Source organism: Sander vitreus, chromosome 1 (genome assembly GCF_031162955.1).
Source record: "Sander vitreus isolate 19-12246 chromosome 1, sanVit1, whole genome shotgun sequence".
NCBI lineage: Eukaryota > Metazoa > Chordata > Actinopteri > Perciformes > Percidae > Sander > Sander vitreus.
In genome coordinates, this window is record NC_135855.1 from 20,408,566 (window position 1) to 20,424,648 (window position 16,083).

At 39.5% G+C, this 16,083-nt stretch overlaps 1 protein-coding gene across 3 annotated transcripts in view; it reads right to left on the reverse strand.

The window, feature by feature from the left end:
• The window catches only part of ano5b (anoctamin 5b), a 29,470-nt gene extending 15,755 nt beyond the window's left edge, over positions 1-13,715 (reverse strand). Inside the window, exons 1-3 of one of the 3 annotated variants that reach the window (XM_078247451.1) lie at positions 13,381-13,715; positions 5,521-5,565; positions 1,658-1,722 (exon numbers count right to left, since the gene is read on the reverse strand). In XM_078247451.1, the coding sequence (XP_078103577.1) occupies positions 1,658-1,722; positions 5,521-5,565; positions 13,381-13,456 (186 nt within the window). In that variant the 5' untranslated portion in view covers positions 13,457-13,715. Of the gene's footprint in view, positions 1-1,657; positions 1,723-5,200; positions 5,293-5,520; positions 5,566-13,380 lie in introns of those variants that run through there. The other 2 variants (XM_078247458.1, XM_078247466.1) reach the window with 2 other exon arrangements.
• Between the last annotated feature and the right edge of the window lie 2,368 nt (positions 13,716-16,083).

Here is a 16,083-nt window from a genome sequence, read left to right on the forward strand (position 1 = left end):
CAATATACAGTATATGTCTTTATTTGTAGTGCTGTTACAGTATTGTGGATTAATACATCAATATGTATCTCATAACCTTTAACAAACCTGGAATTTAAGATACGACTGTCAGTCTACACTTGTCACACAGTGGAATGATCCGATTCTATCTGTGAATTTTTTTTACAGTTTTACATTACCATACATTTTGTTGTAAAAACTGAGTTTGCAGACACTAGAGTAGAGTCTGTTTAATCTGAAGTTAAACTGAATTATTTTGATGACAGGAATGTACTGAAGTAAAATGGAAAACTTTATTCGAAATTTGTAATGAAATGTATTCTTAAAAATGTTAATTTAATTATTAATATCTTCACATCCTTCACTTTAACATTACATAAAAAAATGTCCACTTTCAATTTCTAAGTCAGGTTTATGATGTCACTGTTTGCAGCCAAGGAAGTTGAAAAACATAAATTTTCCAGTTTGGAGTGGGGATTTGTCTGTCATGTTTTTAGAAGGCCCGTCTTGTTCACAAATGAGTGACAAAGCATACCTAAAGAGCAACAATATCAAGGGTTAACCACAGCAGTAACAGACCCTCTTGTATCAGGGGCGTGAACGCTGTTTGTTACCCTGTTATTAAACATGTTCGGACCTAATGAGAACATTGAAAACAGAAGAGTTTGATAGATTAGCACTGATCTATTCATGTACTGAAATCTAGAGTCATACATCACAGAAACACAATGTAATCAGCGTTATCAACTAAGATGATAAACCATCTGGCCATTGGCTTCACTGTATCACTGAAATCCCAACAGACTGACAACAGGCTTCTGTTTGAGCAGCAAAAGTTTATTTCTGTCTCATTGTTCGAGATATGAGAGGAGACTTTGTGAGACTCAGAGGTCTTGTGACTCAGCGATGTGAGCGGTGAGTCAACAAAAGGTCAGTCATTTAAGCCTACGATTTTACACAAACATAAACAATGACATAAACAACTTTGTGGCTGCAAAAAAGCTTTGGAAAAATAATAATAATAAAAGCCAACTCCATGACTACTGCTGAAACTCTTATATTGGACAGTTAATTTTAGATTGCGAAAATGTTATTTAACAATGTAACAATTAAAGGAACAGTTCAATGTTTTGGGAAAATATATATATATATTCACTTTCTTGCAGAAAGTTTGATACTACTATCGGTACAGTAAATATGAAGATACAACCAGCAACTAATTATCTTAGCTTAGCACAAAGACTAGTAACAGGTTGAGCTTGTTGTCTATGTAAGTTGCAAAGCAACCAGTGGAATAAGTTTTTACACTTTTGTTTTTGTACAGATTAAACAAACAATATAACGTGGTAGTTTGTGAGGTTGTTAGAGGTGTTGGTATGCTGTTTTTCTTTTTACATTCAGACAGAGGCAGGCTAGGTGTTAACATGTTTTCAGTCTTTATGCTAAACTAAGCTAAGCTAACCAACTGCTAATTATAGCTTCAAATGTAGCGTACAGACCATACAGTCTATGGTACAGACATGAGAGTAGTATCAATCTTCTTCTCTAACTCTTGGCAAGAAAGGGACTATACGCTTATTGCCCAAAATGTTTCCCCAAACTTCTTCCTTTACAATTTGTAATTGTGTAGAAACAACCACAGAAACATCAGACTTACCTCTGTAAATCCAGGCAGTGTCTCTCTTGCATTAAGGGCATCAACACCATTTCCACCATTTCCATCTGCAAAAAAGAAAAGAATTATTATTTTCATATATTATTTTATATATTTATATGAAAGTAACTCCTTATGCAAATCAATAAAAATAAAAATACAACAATCACATGTACAGAATCTGGTAAAATGGTCTAACAACTTAAATATGTTATGTTTAGCAAGAATTGTTTGTGTGCATTGTCATGTTATATACATTCTTCCTCTGACCCTTGTCATGCATGTGTCTTATAAAAGGTTAGTTCTGTTTTTTTGGTATTTTTTTTATATATGTCTTTGCCTTCAGTTTGAAGGTGTGTTAATGGCTCATGTCAATGAGCTCAGTCAGTGGAAGGCTGTATGATCAATAGCGTCTAAACTCAAACAGGGGTAAATACCACAGACCCAGAGACTTATGGCTGGTCAACCTAAAACTAAACTACATGTAGCAATGTACCAAGAAAAAGTTGACTTTTTAGTCATCAGTTCCACCATCCTGTTTACATGCACCCACACCCAACGCGGGAAAACAATAGCCTTAAAAATAAAGTGATTGTTAGAATTTCACATCTACTTCGTTAAAACATTCACGGTAGCCTAACAAGTACACTGTACAGTGTTAAAGCAATGGAGTGGATATTCTTCTCTACTTATTCCACCGACATTAAGTAATTTAGCTAAACTACATTAAGCTGTTTTTATCCATACAGGATACATGGTTTACATAATAATAAGGTTCGCTCAAACTATCCCTTTAAGGGCAATGAGCCGGCCAATAATTGTTATGGCCACGCATGAATCTCAGACAAACTTAATTTAACAAGGGCCTAACAAACATCTGACTGTCGCCTGGCAACATCAGCAGATACAGACTCTTGCCTCATAGGTAAATAGGAGCTGAGAGATAGATGAGAACCACAAAGGCAGCGGCGGCACACACGCACGCACGCACACGCACGCACACGCACACGCACACACGCACACACACACACACACACACACACACACACACACACACACACACACACACACACACACACACACACTCCTCTTCATCTCTAATACAATGACACACAACATTCCTGGAGTGCTTCTCTCCCCCTCCACTCTGGCAGAAGGAATTTGCTCATGTAGCATTGCTCTGCTCGCTGCCTGCTCCCCTATTATTCCAGAATGGTGGGAAAGCGGCACTTCCTGTGGGGGAGGTTAGAACGTGCATGATGACATCAGTGAGGGGGAGGGGCCCGGGGTTGGTGTTGCTGCTGTACCAGAAGTCTTACCTCCGCCTAATGAAACACATTCAGCACACAAAAGGACACAAAGATCTCCAGCTTCCTTCAGCTTTAACCCAGCTGCCTCTGATTAGACACAATAATGTGACGGACAGCATTGTGAGCCAATAAGAGAGGGACTGTGGTGTTTCCATGTGGAAGCTCAATTATAGGGCTGGACACTCACAAGGAAGGAATGAAAATATGCCACCTTTTAGACCGAGGAATCCCTGAGGTGTACAAAGGGCTAACGACAAAATAAAGTTTTTCCAGTGGGCTCGCTGGAAGCATCGTTGACTATGGAGCCGACTTTCTCTTTAATCTTGGTCTTACTTAACAGTGCACAGCCAGTTATCACAGCCTGGCTTGAGCAAACAGAAGCAAAGTTCTAACAGTGTGTTATATCAACTTCCACAGAGAGACAAATACAGTATATGGAGGGGTCATATTCACAGAGTAGCCTGACTTTTGTAGAACTGAGCAGCAATGTAGACTACACCACAGTGGCACAAATGGGCATATACGTTCAAAACAACTACTGTATGATCACATTACAATTATTCATTCATGCAAAATTACCTTGGCAACCATGGCTTTTGAGGGCACAAATTAACTTACACACTTTCCACCCAAGCAACCCAATTATTCTTCAGTTGCTGTATATTTACAGTATAGCTGAGATATTCTCCTGTGAATATGCCCAACAGTAACCTAGAAATCTAGACGCACCCTAGTGGCAGCAAATTTATTTTGCAGCCAGGGGGGGTCTAGGCACTCTCCGTTGGCTTGCGAGCTAGAAAAACCAAACTCTGGTCAGGCCAATCACATGGTGTATAGTCGGTAGGCAGGCTTATGGCTGCTGCTGCTGGGAACAGCGGTCTTCTGGAAGACTTGGAGTTAAACTTTTCTTTGAGAAAAGAACAAAGAACGGCACTGAAATCATTCTTAAAAAAGGAAGATGTGTTCAGAGTTTTGCCGACCGGATACGGCAAAAGTTTAATCTATCAACTAGCTTCGCTACCTTCTTCGTTGCTCTGCCTGGTTGTAGCACTATCCTATTGCGTGCAGAGGGAATTTGAAAGACAACTGTTTATCCCGCCACTCGGATTGAGCACCGTCAATGGTGAGTGAGGCTTGTCAGGCTAGCCCAACAGCAGATTGCCAAAATATATGCCAGTAACCTCTGGGGGGCACTAAATCAAAGTGACATTTTAAATCACCACATATAGTCCCAAATGGTCAGCTGCTGAAGAGCACTGCTCCCTGATATGGCAGCGACAGAAATCCATAAGCTAATGAAAAAGCCCCGATATGAGTGATATGAACTTTTCTCTTTGCTTTTGATGTGATGGGATATAGAAACGTTTTACAAAGATATAACAAAGATGGGGGACTCACCGAGACAGCTTTTAAAAATAATGGTTAAAATTGAAACAGCAGAGGCTGACTTTCAATCCCTGGTACAGGTCAAGCTCCACTCTCAGGTCCATAGAAAAATAAAACAGGTCCATAATTGCTGCTAGCCAGAGCACTGAAGACCAGTGAGGAAGGGGGGCCAGATGTATGGTGAGACACCCTTAATAATTAAAGAAATCAGTGGCCTACAGTATATCAGAATAGGATGTCACTCATGCCAATATGTCAGTTTCCAGAGGCATATGGTGATAATGCAGAAAGAGAAAGCAAATCCATTATTCCTCAGCCGAATCATGCCAAAAATCTATTTCACTACAACCTGATGAAGTTTCCAGATTGCAGAAAATCTCCAGAAACAGAAAATCTTCCTCTATATTCACGCGCAACACCCAGTTGAGACACACATATAGTGCTCCACAGTTTTATTTTACATGCCAGCATTTGTAAATGGCAGAAGTGAGCGGCCACTTTTAGTGAAGGCTAAAAGCACATGTACACCAGCAGTGGTGGAAGGTAACTAAGTAGTACTGTAGTACAATTGTGAGGTACTTGTGAGCACTTCCATTTTTTCCTATAGTTTATACTTCTACTTCATTTCATTTTAGTAGTTTTTATATGACAGATGAAGTTACTATTTACTTTGAAGATCAAAATTACAAAATATAATTCAGTTGTAGATTACACCTAAATGCAACAATATGGATAGATATTAATAAAGAGATAGTGCTCACAGTATTAAAAGTTTAGCCAATTATCTGGTCATTGAAAAATGTATTTCTCCTCACGGTATACATTGTCAAATCGCAAAGCCCTAATTGACCTGAATTCCGTGTGAACATTCAACTCAATGAGTGAATGCATCAGTGCAGCTTGGACGCTCCAGCCATGAACACAGGACACAGCACACTCAGCTACCAGCAGCCAGGCTCTGCAGATACAATCAGAAGCTGAGATGGAGGCTGAAGAGCAGACAGAAACACACAGACAGCTGGGTCTGATTAGCAGACTAACCAGAAAGCAGAATTTAAAGAACAGAAACAGAAAATATGGTCAATTCATCAGGAGACTTCAATGAGACACAATGAGAGGATGGACAGACAGACAGGCAGGCATCACATAAAGCCTTTGATCTGCCCGTACCTGAGTGCAGGTTTATCCTGAATGCGGTCAACACTGCAGGACCATCTTTAAAGGACAGACAGATAGACACAGGTTAGTGTTAAACTGTGGGTGGTGAATATGCAGGCTTACAAATTGCTTAGACACTCTGATTAACAAGAATTCATCAAAAAGTCTCACAGTGTAGAACAGTGCCCAGAGCCTTCTTACTCTGAGCACTGCAGCGAAAATAAAAAACAACAGAACATTTATCTCTTGTGTTGATCAGACCAGGGTTTCCATCTGTAGCACAGCATCTATACAAGCAGTGATGATAACCTGAAAATAATGCAATAGGTAAAATGCATTTGATCCAATAACAAATCAAATATTTATTTTGTTTTACTCTGACTCAAGCAGGCTGTGGTGGGTGTCGACCGTCGGGAAAAAAACCATTAACAGCTCTTGTGTAGCTCTCCCACGAGGCTGGCACTCAGCTAGACCGCCCTGCACACTCCTCTCAAACAGATACATCTCAGATCATTGCTTTGCACTTCAACAAGTGCAGACTAACTAACCACAGCTCCGGATTATGACAACATAAACCTTTTCTCAAGGGAAGTGATACAAACATGTCACAGACTGTCCTACAACTTCCTTCTAAGCAGGAGTTTGATTGCGTTTAGATGTATATTAAATATTGATGTGATATAGATTAGCACTCTGGTCTAAATTTAATGCATCACAGTGAAAGTCATCCACTCTACAGTCTCAGACAAGCCAAATGCCTGTCTTGATTATTCAGGTGATTTAGGCAAATGTAGAAGGAACTGACATATGAAATAGTAAAGCACTAGACTGAAATATTAAATTTCATACCAAAACATGCGAGTGAAATGAGTCGTTATATTCTAGCAGGCATGGTATGTATAGTAAAACCACAACATCCTGAGCTCCAACAGGGCTAGGTCTTCTACAAGACATCCTCTCTATCTCTCCCCCCACATTTCCTGTCGAATCGGCTAACTATATACAAAAGGGAAAGTTCATGAAGTCAATTATGAATTTTGTTATTAGAGTAAAAAAATCAAGCATAAAAATTGTGGAATCATGTTTGCTATGAGTTAAAAACAAAAACTGTAATAAGATTCAAATTTTATTCTCACCTCTAGGTCTATTCATATTCCGTGAGAATTCCGTGATATGATTGACAGCTCCAGAACAGCTACTAAATGGTCCTTGACGTGAAAATAATTGATCAAACTTTTTTTGTAAAATAATACCAAGCAATACCAACTAATAGCACATATAAACCCTAGGAGCCACGACCACTGAGGAGAGGAAACCATTGACAAAGTAACACAAATATCCTCTTTTCTTTTTAGTAAGTAGTGCGTTTAAAGTGCGAGTTGTGTTTTTGTGTTTGCATGAGTATTGCTTACATTGCAATACATGCTTGCTTGTATTGTCATGAGAAATACAAATTTCCTTTCTTATCATCAGGATATTGTAGTCCGAAAGGGGAGATTTCCTGACAATCCCCGGAAAGCTTGAAAAGTGCAAAACACCACAAACTCTTACACAAGAAGGTTTTGTGCAGGGTAGGGTGGATACTGTATTATCTTTATAAGACCAGGGGTGGAAGTAACAAATTCAATTTACTCTTGTTACTGTAACACAGACGTCTTTTTTCGGTACTAAAAATCTGTAATTTTACTTTTACTTAAGGACTTTTTATCACCACTTTGCTACATTTTAAGTCACATCCATTACAATACAAACAAAAGTCACATTAAGTTGGGTACAATGCAGGTGTGTCTGCCACTGCAGGAGGGCAGAGCTTGATAGACGTGACACTCTGCACTCTGCTGACATTCCAGATGAAGAAGTAATTGTTTACATTCACCTGCAGAGAGTCAGCCGTCAGCTAGTGGGACAGCTGCGGAACTGCGGTCGTATCCGGGCCTAATATTTAGCGAACGGTACAAATGCACAACAATGCAATCAGATTAAGGATCCAGGTCCTTATGGGTTATGGTTAGCATTATTGTACCTCAGCATAGTTAACATAAGTGGTCATGTCCTTTAAGAAATGTTAACGCAGTAATGTTTACTCAGAATACATTTTAACTGACCTAAGCTTTACTTTTTATTTAAGTAAATTTGTACAAAAGTATGTTTACTTGAGTAGAGTACCAGTACCAGTGCTTTTACTTGAGTACAATATTCTAGCACTCTTTTCACCTCTGCATAAGACACAACATAAAATAAAATGCCATGTTTGATATCTTTGATAGTCTGTTGAGGAAGGCATTTGAGGAAAAGAGTTGCCAAGGAGTCAACACAGATTAGGACACAGAAAGTTGCTCTCTTGCTTGCACAATATGCCACCTTTGGCCTGGTTGTTTGCTTTTGATATTTTTCATGTGAGATGGCAACAGGGTGAGTAAGTATGCTTGATTCTGTACTATCAGTTGACTTATATTATCTACTGTAATCTTGGTTGCTTTCCATGGCTTATTTAGTATCATGCCTCCATCAAAGGGCCTGTTTCCATAGCAACTATTTGGCCTTGTTTCACCTCTGACTAGAAGATGACTTCATCTGCCATGGCTGCAGAGAGCACAGTGAGAGCCCCTTAAATGGAAGTAAATCAGTTAAAACATGAGTAATTACTATTGAGAGCACTTTGAGTTTTAAAAATGTAATAAGAATTATTGGCTGACTGTCCCTGATAGATGCAAATAACTTGGCAACCCACTACAGATAAGCTTTGAGTCCAATGAAGATGACACCAAGTACCTGCTTTGTAATTATTTATGATGTCACAGTACATGTTGTGTTCATCCAGTAGTACAGTAGGACATCAGTCATGACTGTCTATAAATCAGTGTTTGGGAAGCTCAGCTGTGATCGAGGTAATACACTCCAAACACACAACCAAGGTCCCCACCGCTCTAAACAAATGCTCTGGCTGCCTATTCCCATCCCATCAGCTTTCATCAAGAACTGTCTACAATCCATCGCCCCGCTCATCACTAAAATCATCAATTCCTCTCTCAGTTCCGGATCAGTCCACACACTACTCAAACTTGCAGCTGTCACCCCCATCCTTAAGAAACCTGGTCTCAACTAGGACATCAGGTCCAACCTCCAACCCATCTCCAACCTCCCCTTCCTATCTAGAATCCTGGAACGTGTTGTCGCTGCTCAAATTAAAACCCATCTCACCTTCAATAACCATGAACCATTTCAATCTGGATTCCGCTCACAACACAGCACTGAAACAGCCCTCCTCAAAGTCACCAATGACCTCGTCCTGTCCTCTGACTCTGGCTACCTCACCATTCTCATCAAGCTCGACCTCACTGCAGCCTTCAACAACATCAACCACTCCATCCTCCTGTCCCGACTGGAAAGCTACTGCAACTCTCACCAACAGACAACAGTTCATCCACATCAATAACTGCACCTATGCTCCTCGGTCACAAGGCGTCCCCTAAGGTTCGGTGCTTGGTCTTCTCCTGTTCATCCCCTACATCCTGCCACTCGGAAATATACGCAAACATGGTCTCCACTTCCACTGCTACGCCGATGATGTCCAGATCTACATTTCCACCAAATCCATCACTGCAGCTACATCCTCCACCCTGACCAACTGCCTCACTGATATTCAAACCTGGATACAAACCAACTTCCTCCAACTCAATTACAATAAATCCGACTTGATTATCAATGGCCCGAAATCGCTCACAAATAACACCCACAACTTCGATCTCCCTGTTAACAACTCCACCCTGTCTTCATCCCCACACATTCGTATCCTCAGAGTCAACTTCGACAGCAACCTTACTTTTGAAAATCACATCAACCAAATAACCAGAACTGCCTTCTTCACTTCCAAAAACATTGCCTGCTCCGCCCATCACTCACCTTCTTTGGTGCCGAAACTTTCACGCCTTTCACGCCTTCATCACTTCCAGAATTGACTACTGCAACAGCATCCTCTATGTTTTATCTGCAAAAGCCTTAAATAAACTTCAATACATCCAAAACTTTCGCCAACACCTGCTCCCGCGACCACATCACTCCTGTCCTCCAGAATCTCCACTGGCTCCCTGTTCCCCAACGCATCCAGTTTAAAGTGCTCCTCCTCACCCACAAAGCCCTCCATAACCAGACTCCATCCTACCTCACAGACCTGCTCCACCGCCACAATCCTCCCCGTAACCTCCGCTCCTCTGACGTAAACTTCCTCTCCCCACCACTCAGGACCACGCACCCTACCTGAGGTGACAGAGCTTTCACCATCACAGCCCCCTCCCTGCAGAACTCTCTACCCATACACATCCATGACTGTACTGACCTGGATACATTCAAATTACTCATCAAAACACACCTCTTCAGATTAGCCTTCCACCTACAATAGTCTTACATATTATCTACTGCTAGTTACTGATTTTACTGTTTTAATATGCTTGTTTTATCTGTTGGTTTTATTGCTTCATCTGTTTACAATGTGCTGGTTTTATTATAAAGTGTCTTCAAGTACCATGTAAAGCGCTATATAAATAAAATGTATTATTATTATTATTATTATAACTATTATTATTAAGGGGAGGACAGACCCCTTCCTCTTCTTTCTGTTTCCTCTTTCACATGTGGCTGAAGGTCTGCCCTGATAAGAGCCTGAATAAAGCCTTTGCAGAACAAGAGCATTCTATTAACCCACAGCTCACCCTAGATAAACAGGTACGCGTGTTCATTATCAACTCGCTGATTAACATAGTAAAGAGTGTTGGGTATACAAATGGAAAAGGTCTGATCAGGATTTAATTGTGTTGACTCAACACATGTTGATTCAACATGAATGCTGGGAAATAAATCATCTTTATTGTTCAATTCCCTTTAATGATTCTTCAGTGATGCAGTGCATCTGATTTCATCCAGCTGTTAGGTAGAAATATGCAGGGTTACAATAGAAGTGAGCAACAGGTTGTTTGTTATTATCACATAACGTAGCTCCAGATTTTAATAACCGTTATACATATAAAGAAAAGACTTCATAAAATCACAAATTTACTCAATTGAATTTCTAAATGAAGTCATCAAGAGTACATACGATTGTTTCCAAGTAGTAATTTTTAGTGACTTTTCATACAGTAATTTCACTTTTTATCTTTGGGTTACACTCATAACAGTGCTGTCACTACATCGTAATGTATGAGTTGCTTATAAAGTTCTAAGATGCACTTTAAATATTACATCTTAATGATGCTTAAATGGGCATTTGGATGTATTCTATAATTGATCGTCCATTAAGACCAGTTATTCTACAAAAAACTGTCATCTTCATTAAAACGCAGTACTGCTCTTATCACAAGAGCACCAGACTTTTCCAATGAAAGGGGACAAGCAAGGGACAAAACATATGGTCAGTCAATACACGCCATGCTCTTGTATCAGAATTGTATCTTAAGAATATCCTCCATGTGTGCTTTGCTTCTAACCCAAGTTTCTGCTGGAAACCATATCTCCTGACCTATCTGACATGGCACAATTACTGGACTTCTACAGACATTAGGGCTTCGGCTACTGTAGTTTTGAATATGAAACTGCACATTTGAATATAGATTGAAGACATCACATCAGTGTTGTATAGAGATGGTCCGATACCATTTTTTGCTTCCCGATACCGATTCTGATACCCTGAACTTGCGTATCGGCCGATACCGAGTACCGATCCGATACCAGTGTGTCAAATATTTTATTGTTTTAACAACTGTATACTACTATCCCTGTATGGATGTGATATTATTTATCTTTGTTGTCAGTCTGGCTCAGGTTAAACTCTTTGTGAAACATGAATGCCACAGAACTTTCTTTTATTATGCAGTTTGACAGTCAGTTATAAAGGAAAAAGAACATAAATAAACTACTTTAACGTAGATTTTCTTTAGGGCTTTATTACGTGGTATCGGATCGGTGCATAAACTCCAGTACTTCCCGATACCGATACCAGCATTTTAGGCAGTATCGGAGCCGATACCGATACTGGTATCAGTAACGGAACATCTCTAGTGTTGTAGCACTTTGTCTTAAAGCCATTACTTAATCACGGTACATTAGACTGATCTGCTTCCTCGGACACAGACGTGAAAACAAGTTTTTGGATTAATACATCTGCAATTCAATTTTTTAAGTGAGCTTTCCATTATGGTAGGGCAATTAGTCTTTAACCACAAGTGGCCATAGGTGGCTTTTTCCATTTGTAAACACTCAATTTCCTTTCCATTTGACTGTAGCTGTGTGACATTTCAAATAATAGGGATAACACAACCATTTGTATCCCTGTTCTGGCTATGTAAAACAAACATAATGAATTGTCTTTTAGCATATAGGTTGAATGCAAGAACCAACTCTGCATTCTTCTCAGTTTGGCAGATGTGTTGCTTAAGAAAGCCACTATGGCAATGCCATCTTCACAAACTGCTGTGCTGTGGAAGCTATGGGAGACATAATGTAGCACTTAAAGGACCACAGCCCTCCTCTATTATGACATATGGAGCTAAATGGAAGTAGAAACTATTCATGTTTACTCATTTGGTGTCCTCAATGATAACAGTATATGGAAACATGCAATACATATGGCTAATTCCATCACCCTAATGGCTGAAAGCAAAACTACGACTGGGTAAACTGTCCAGACTGCTAACCTCCAGATGGACTCTAGTGACCACGCTGTCTGAAACCACAGGCTGAAAGTGACTTGCTGTTTAGCGCAGAGTTAGTGAAGCCTGACTATCTCAGGGAAAGGCAATCCATGTAGATATTGACACACATATTAAGCTCAAAAGGTGTCAGAAAGGAGGAAATTTGTTTTGTTTACTTACATGCTTCACTTCTGATCAGTTTGCCCTTTTGGCAACTTATATTAATTTACAATGAAAAAACATGGACATGAAGATGCTTCTGGGATATTCTGCTACAATATCTATTGAGATTTTACAGTGATGACGTCTGACAGGTGACTTCAATTACCCAGATCCTACAAATCTGCCTCAATTTGGGAAAGACCTGGCAGTTTAAAGGGACATACAAACAGACTAAATTCTCCCAGAAACACCCAGCAAGTTTGGATCTGTTTGCCTTGTGGCTTGTCATGGGATCGCTGATAACTTGCTGTAACTTTCTGTAACTTGCTGTAACTTGTCTCACACGTCAGAATAAACTTGTCTGTGTACTTTCTTTTTTTTAATGGATGTTTTATCAGTTATACAGCATTCATTGGGATTTGACAGCCCTTAACTCCTGACTGAGATGTCTGATAAGTAGTCAAGATCCTTCAAACCTCTGGTTCATGCATGACATGATTGCTTGCTTGCCATCTCAGTGCTGAGAACAGCTGTCAAACTGACACCAAGATACTATATAACTTAAAAATAGCATACCTTAAAAAAGTAATTTAATTAAGATGTAGGGAAAACACACATACCAAGTAATCAAATCATATTTTACAGAATACCACTCAGATTTTGAACTGTCATGTTTTGCTCAATGCACTTTAATATAAGGATTTACACTTTAAGAGCGTTTACACCGACCTTACTGTAGGTCTATTTATTTCAAGGTTATGGTTTGCTATAATGGCTTTCTATAGGCTTTTATTTTGATATGAGGGTATATTCTTCAAAATCGTATTTTAATTGGATTATCAGTTATTTGGGATAAGGATTAGGCTACTAACCATGTAGCCGAGTGCTTCTTTGCCAGAGCAGCTACTACAAGCAGTAGAAGTAGCCTAAGAGTCTTGATGACAAATATTACGCATTTGACAAACCTCCTCATGACCCCAGTTAAAGGATAAAGGTTAATGAGTGTATCTTTATTTAGTAAGCCTACCTGCAGTCTGTGATTCCGTCGCGTTCTGTAGCTCTATCAAAGTTTCATCCTTCGCCTTTCCCGTTATTCGTCTCATAGCGGCCAGCGGTGTTTTTTCTGAAGGCTTCACCTTCTCAGGAAAGCGGGGAAAAACCGTGAGAGGATGCCGCTCTGATCAGGTCGCGTCGATGAAGACTCCAACATGTAAGCATCGGTCGATCACACACTGAAATCAACGGGTCCGATTCAGATTAATAGATGGGGAATGGATCATATTTACATTATGGCCAATCTTCACTGAAACTGTACCCTGCTGGGCTCCCTGGCGCTACCCGAGAAGACCAGGCACATATAAAGGGGAGTGGCATGGGGACTTTTTTTTCGTCGGCCAAATAGTGTGTGTGTGTGTGTGTGTGTGTGTGTGTGTGTGTGTGTGTGTGTGTGTGTGTGTGTGTGTGTGTGTGTGTGTGTGTGTGTGTGTAAACTTTACCTATTTTAATTTAGGCCTGTAGCCTATATTTGATTACAATGTGGCAATGTTACACAGTTCTGTTATCACTTTATTCTGTTAGATCTTTACTTGTTGTATGTAGCCTACATTTGAACCTAGCATGTGGCCTATAGTAACCATATAGTCTATGATAGAAACACAAGGAACTGACAGTAGTCTTCAATAGTATGATGACATCTTGTGGCCTTTTCCAATATTGCACACTTGTAGCCTAGGCCTACTAATATAATAGTGTGTGACAAGAAAGTAAACTATTATTACTTCATACTTTTCATAACGAGAAATTGGTATTACTTTCTAATAAGTTGTAAGTAATGGTTTATAACTCATTATAAAGAATAGCCTATTTGGGTTGCCAGGTTGTGAGAGATCCCTCTGGTTGGTGTTTATCCTCCTCCAGCTGGACATCTTGTCTTTTTGCCTCTTCAGTAGGGCTGGGCAATATATCCAATATATATATATATATATATATATATATATATATATATATATATATATATATATATATATATATATATATATATATATATATATATATTTATTGGATATCGTAATATTGTAATATGACATAAGTGTTGTCTTTTACTGTTTTTAAAGGCTGCATTACAGTGATTACATACATACAGTGACAGTGATACAGTGACATTAAGTGATGTACTTTTCTGAACTTACCAAACTGTTCTAGCTGTTCTATTATTTGCCTTTTCCCCACTTAGACATTATGTCCACATTACTGATGATTATTTATCTAAAATCTAAGTGTGAATATATTTTGTTAAAGTACCAATTGTTAACCTTAGAATATCGCTGCAATATCGATATCGAGGTATTTGGTCAAGAATATCGTGATAGCTGATTTTCTCCCTATCGCCCAGCTGTACTCTTCAGTTCAGTCTTTATTGTCCTGCATGGGACCAAACACTTCCAATTATATTTTTTCCATTAAAAAATCACCATTATTACCAGCATACAATCTTTCTCTCAGAACAGCTTTGGGTTTGAACAGACCAGCTCAACAACTCACAAACCACACTGTACCAACTATCAGGGTTAATGAGACGGATGGCCTTCCTGGTTAGAAATGCCCCACTCAGCAGATTAAACAAATAGCAACGACGGTCTTAATTGGTGTACATTGTCTTTAAATAAAATCACTGCTGCTGTTTTTCTGCTGATACTGAAGCTCTCTTTATGGCTTACTGGAGGCCCTGGCAACAAATACCAGACTCCCTGAATAATATACAAGGTAGTGAAGATTATTGCAAAAAAACTAAAACATGTAAATTCCCTTTTAACTTCAGCTCACTGTCAGGGATGGAGGACATAGCCTACTCAGATCCTCAGTAAAAGTACTGAGGTAGTCTATTATGAGCAAAATATTAAAAGTAAAATTACATTATGCAACAACAAAAAATGGCCTCTGTGAGTGATATCACATAACCCAAGACTAAGATTGTAGATATTTAGAAACTAAGTAGGTGTACAATTTCCCTCGAGTAGGCTAGCCTATGAAGAAGCATAACTGGAGTCTGGAAACCATAAACTGTGGAAACGCTCAAGTAAAGTATAGTGCCTCAAAGCTCAAAACAATAGTAGCCTAAATGCACCACTGCCACTTAAAAAACTGTAAATGTGTAATTCAAATCTTTTGTAGCTTGTCTTAGATTGCCTACCTTATAATGTGAATGATGTCCTTTTGCATCACCCGTCGGTCTGTAGGCCCAGTTGTTGTCCAACACGTTAACAGAGTGAGACATCTCAACAACAACATATCCCTCCTCAGCAGATGATGACTTGGTGATCCCGGGTGATCCCCTGACTTTTCATCAAGAGCCAGCCAGCCGCCAATGCACCAACAAGTCAAAAGCTCCCCTTTTCTAACACTTTAATTATTGAATGGGCTTTATCATTAATATCTGAGCCAGTTTGTTATACTTCTACAAGTAATCGGTGTCCCGCCAACGTCAATGTTTGTAACGTTAGTGGTTAAAGGTCCCATGGCATGAACATTTTCACTTTTTCACAGAGCCCTGGGTATCCTGCTCTGCCTTTGAGAAAATGAAAGCTCAGATGGGCTGATCTGGAATCTTGCTCCTTATGAGCTCATAAGGAGCAAGGTTACCTCCCCTTTCTCTGCTTTGCCCGCCCAGAGAATTTGGCCCATCCATGAGAGAGAGGCATCATGGCTTTCAAACAAGCAAAGTGGCAGTTGG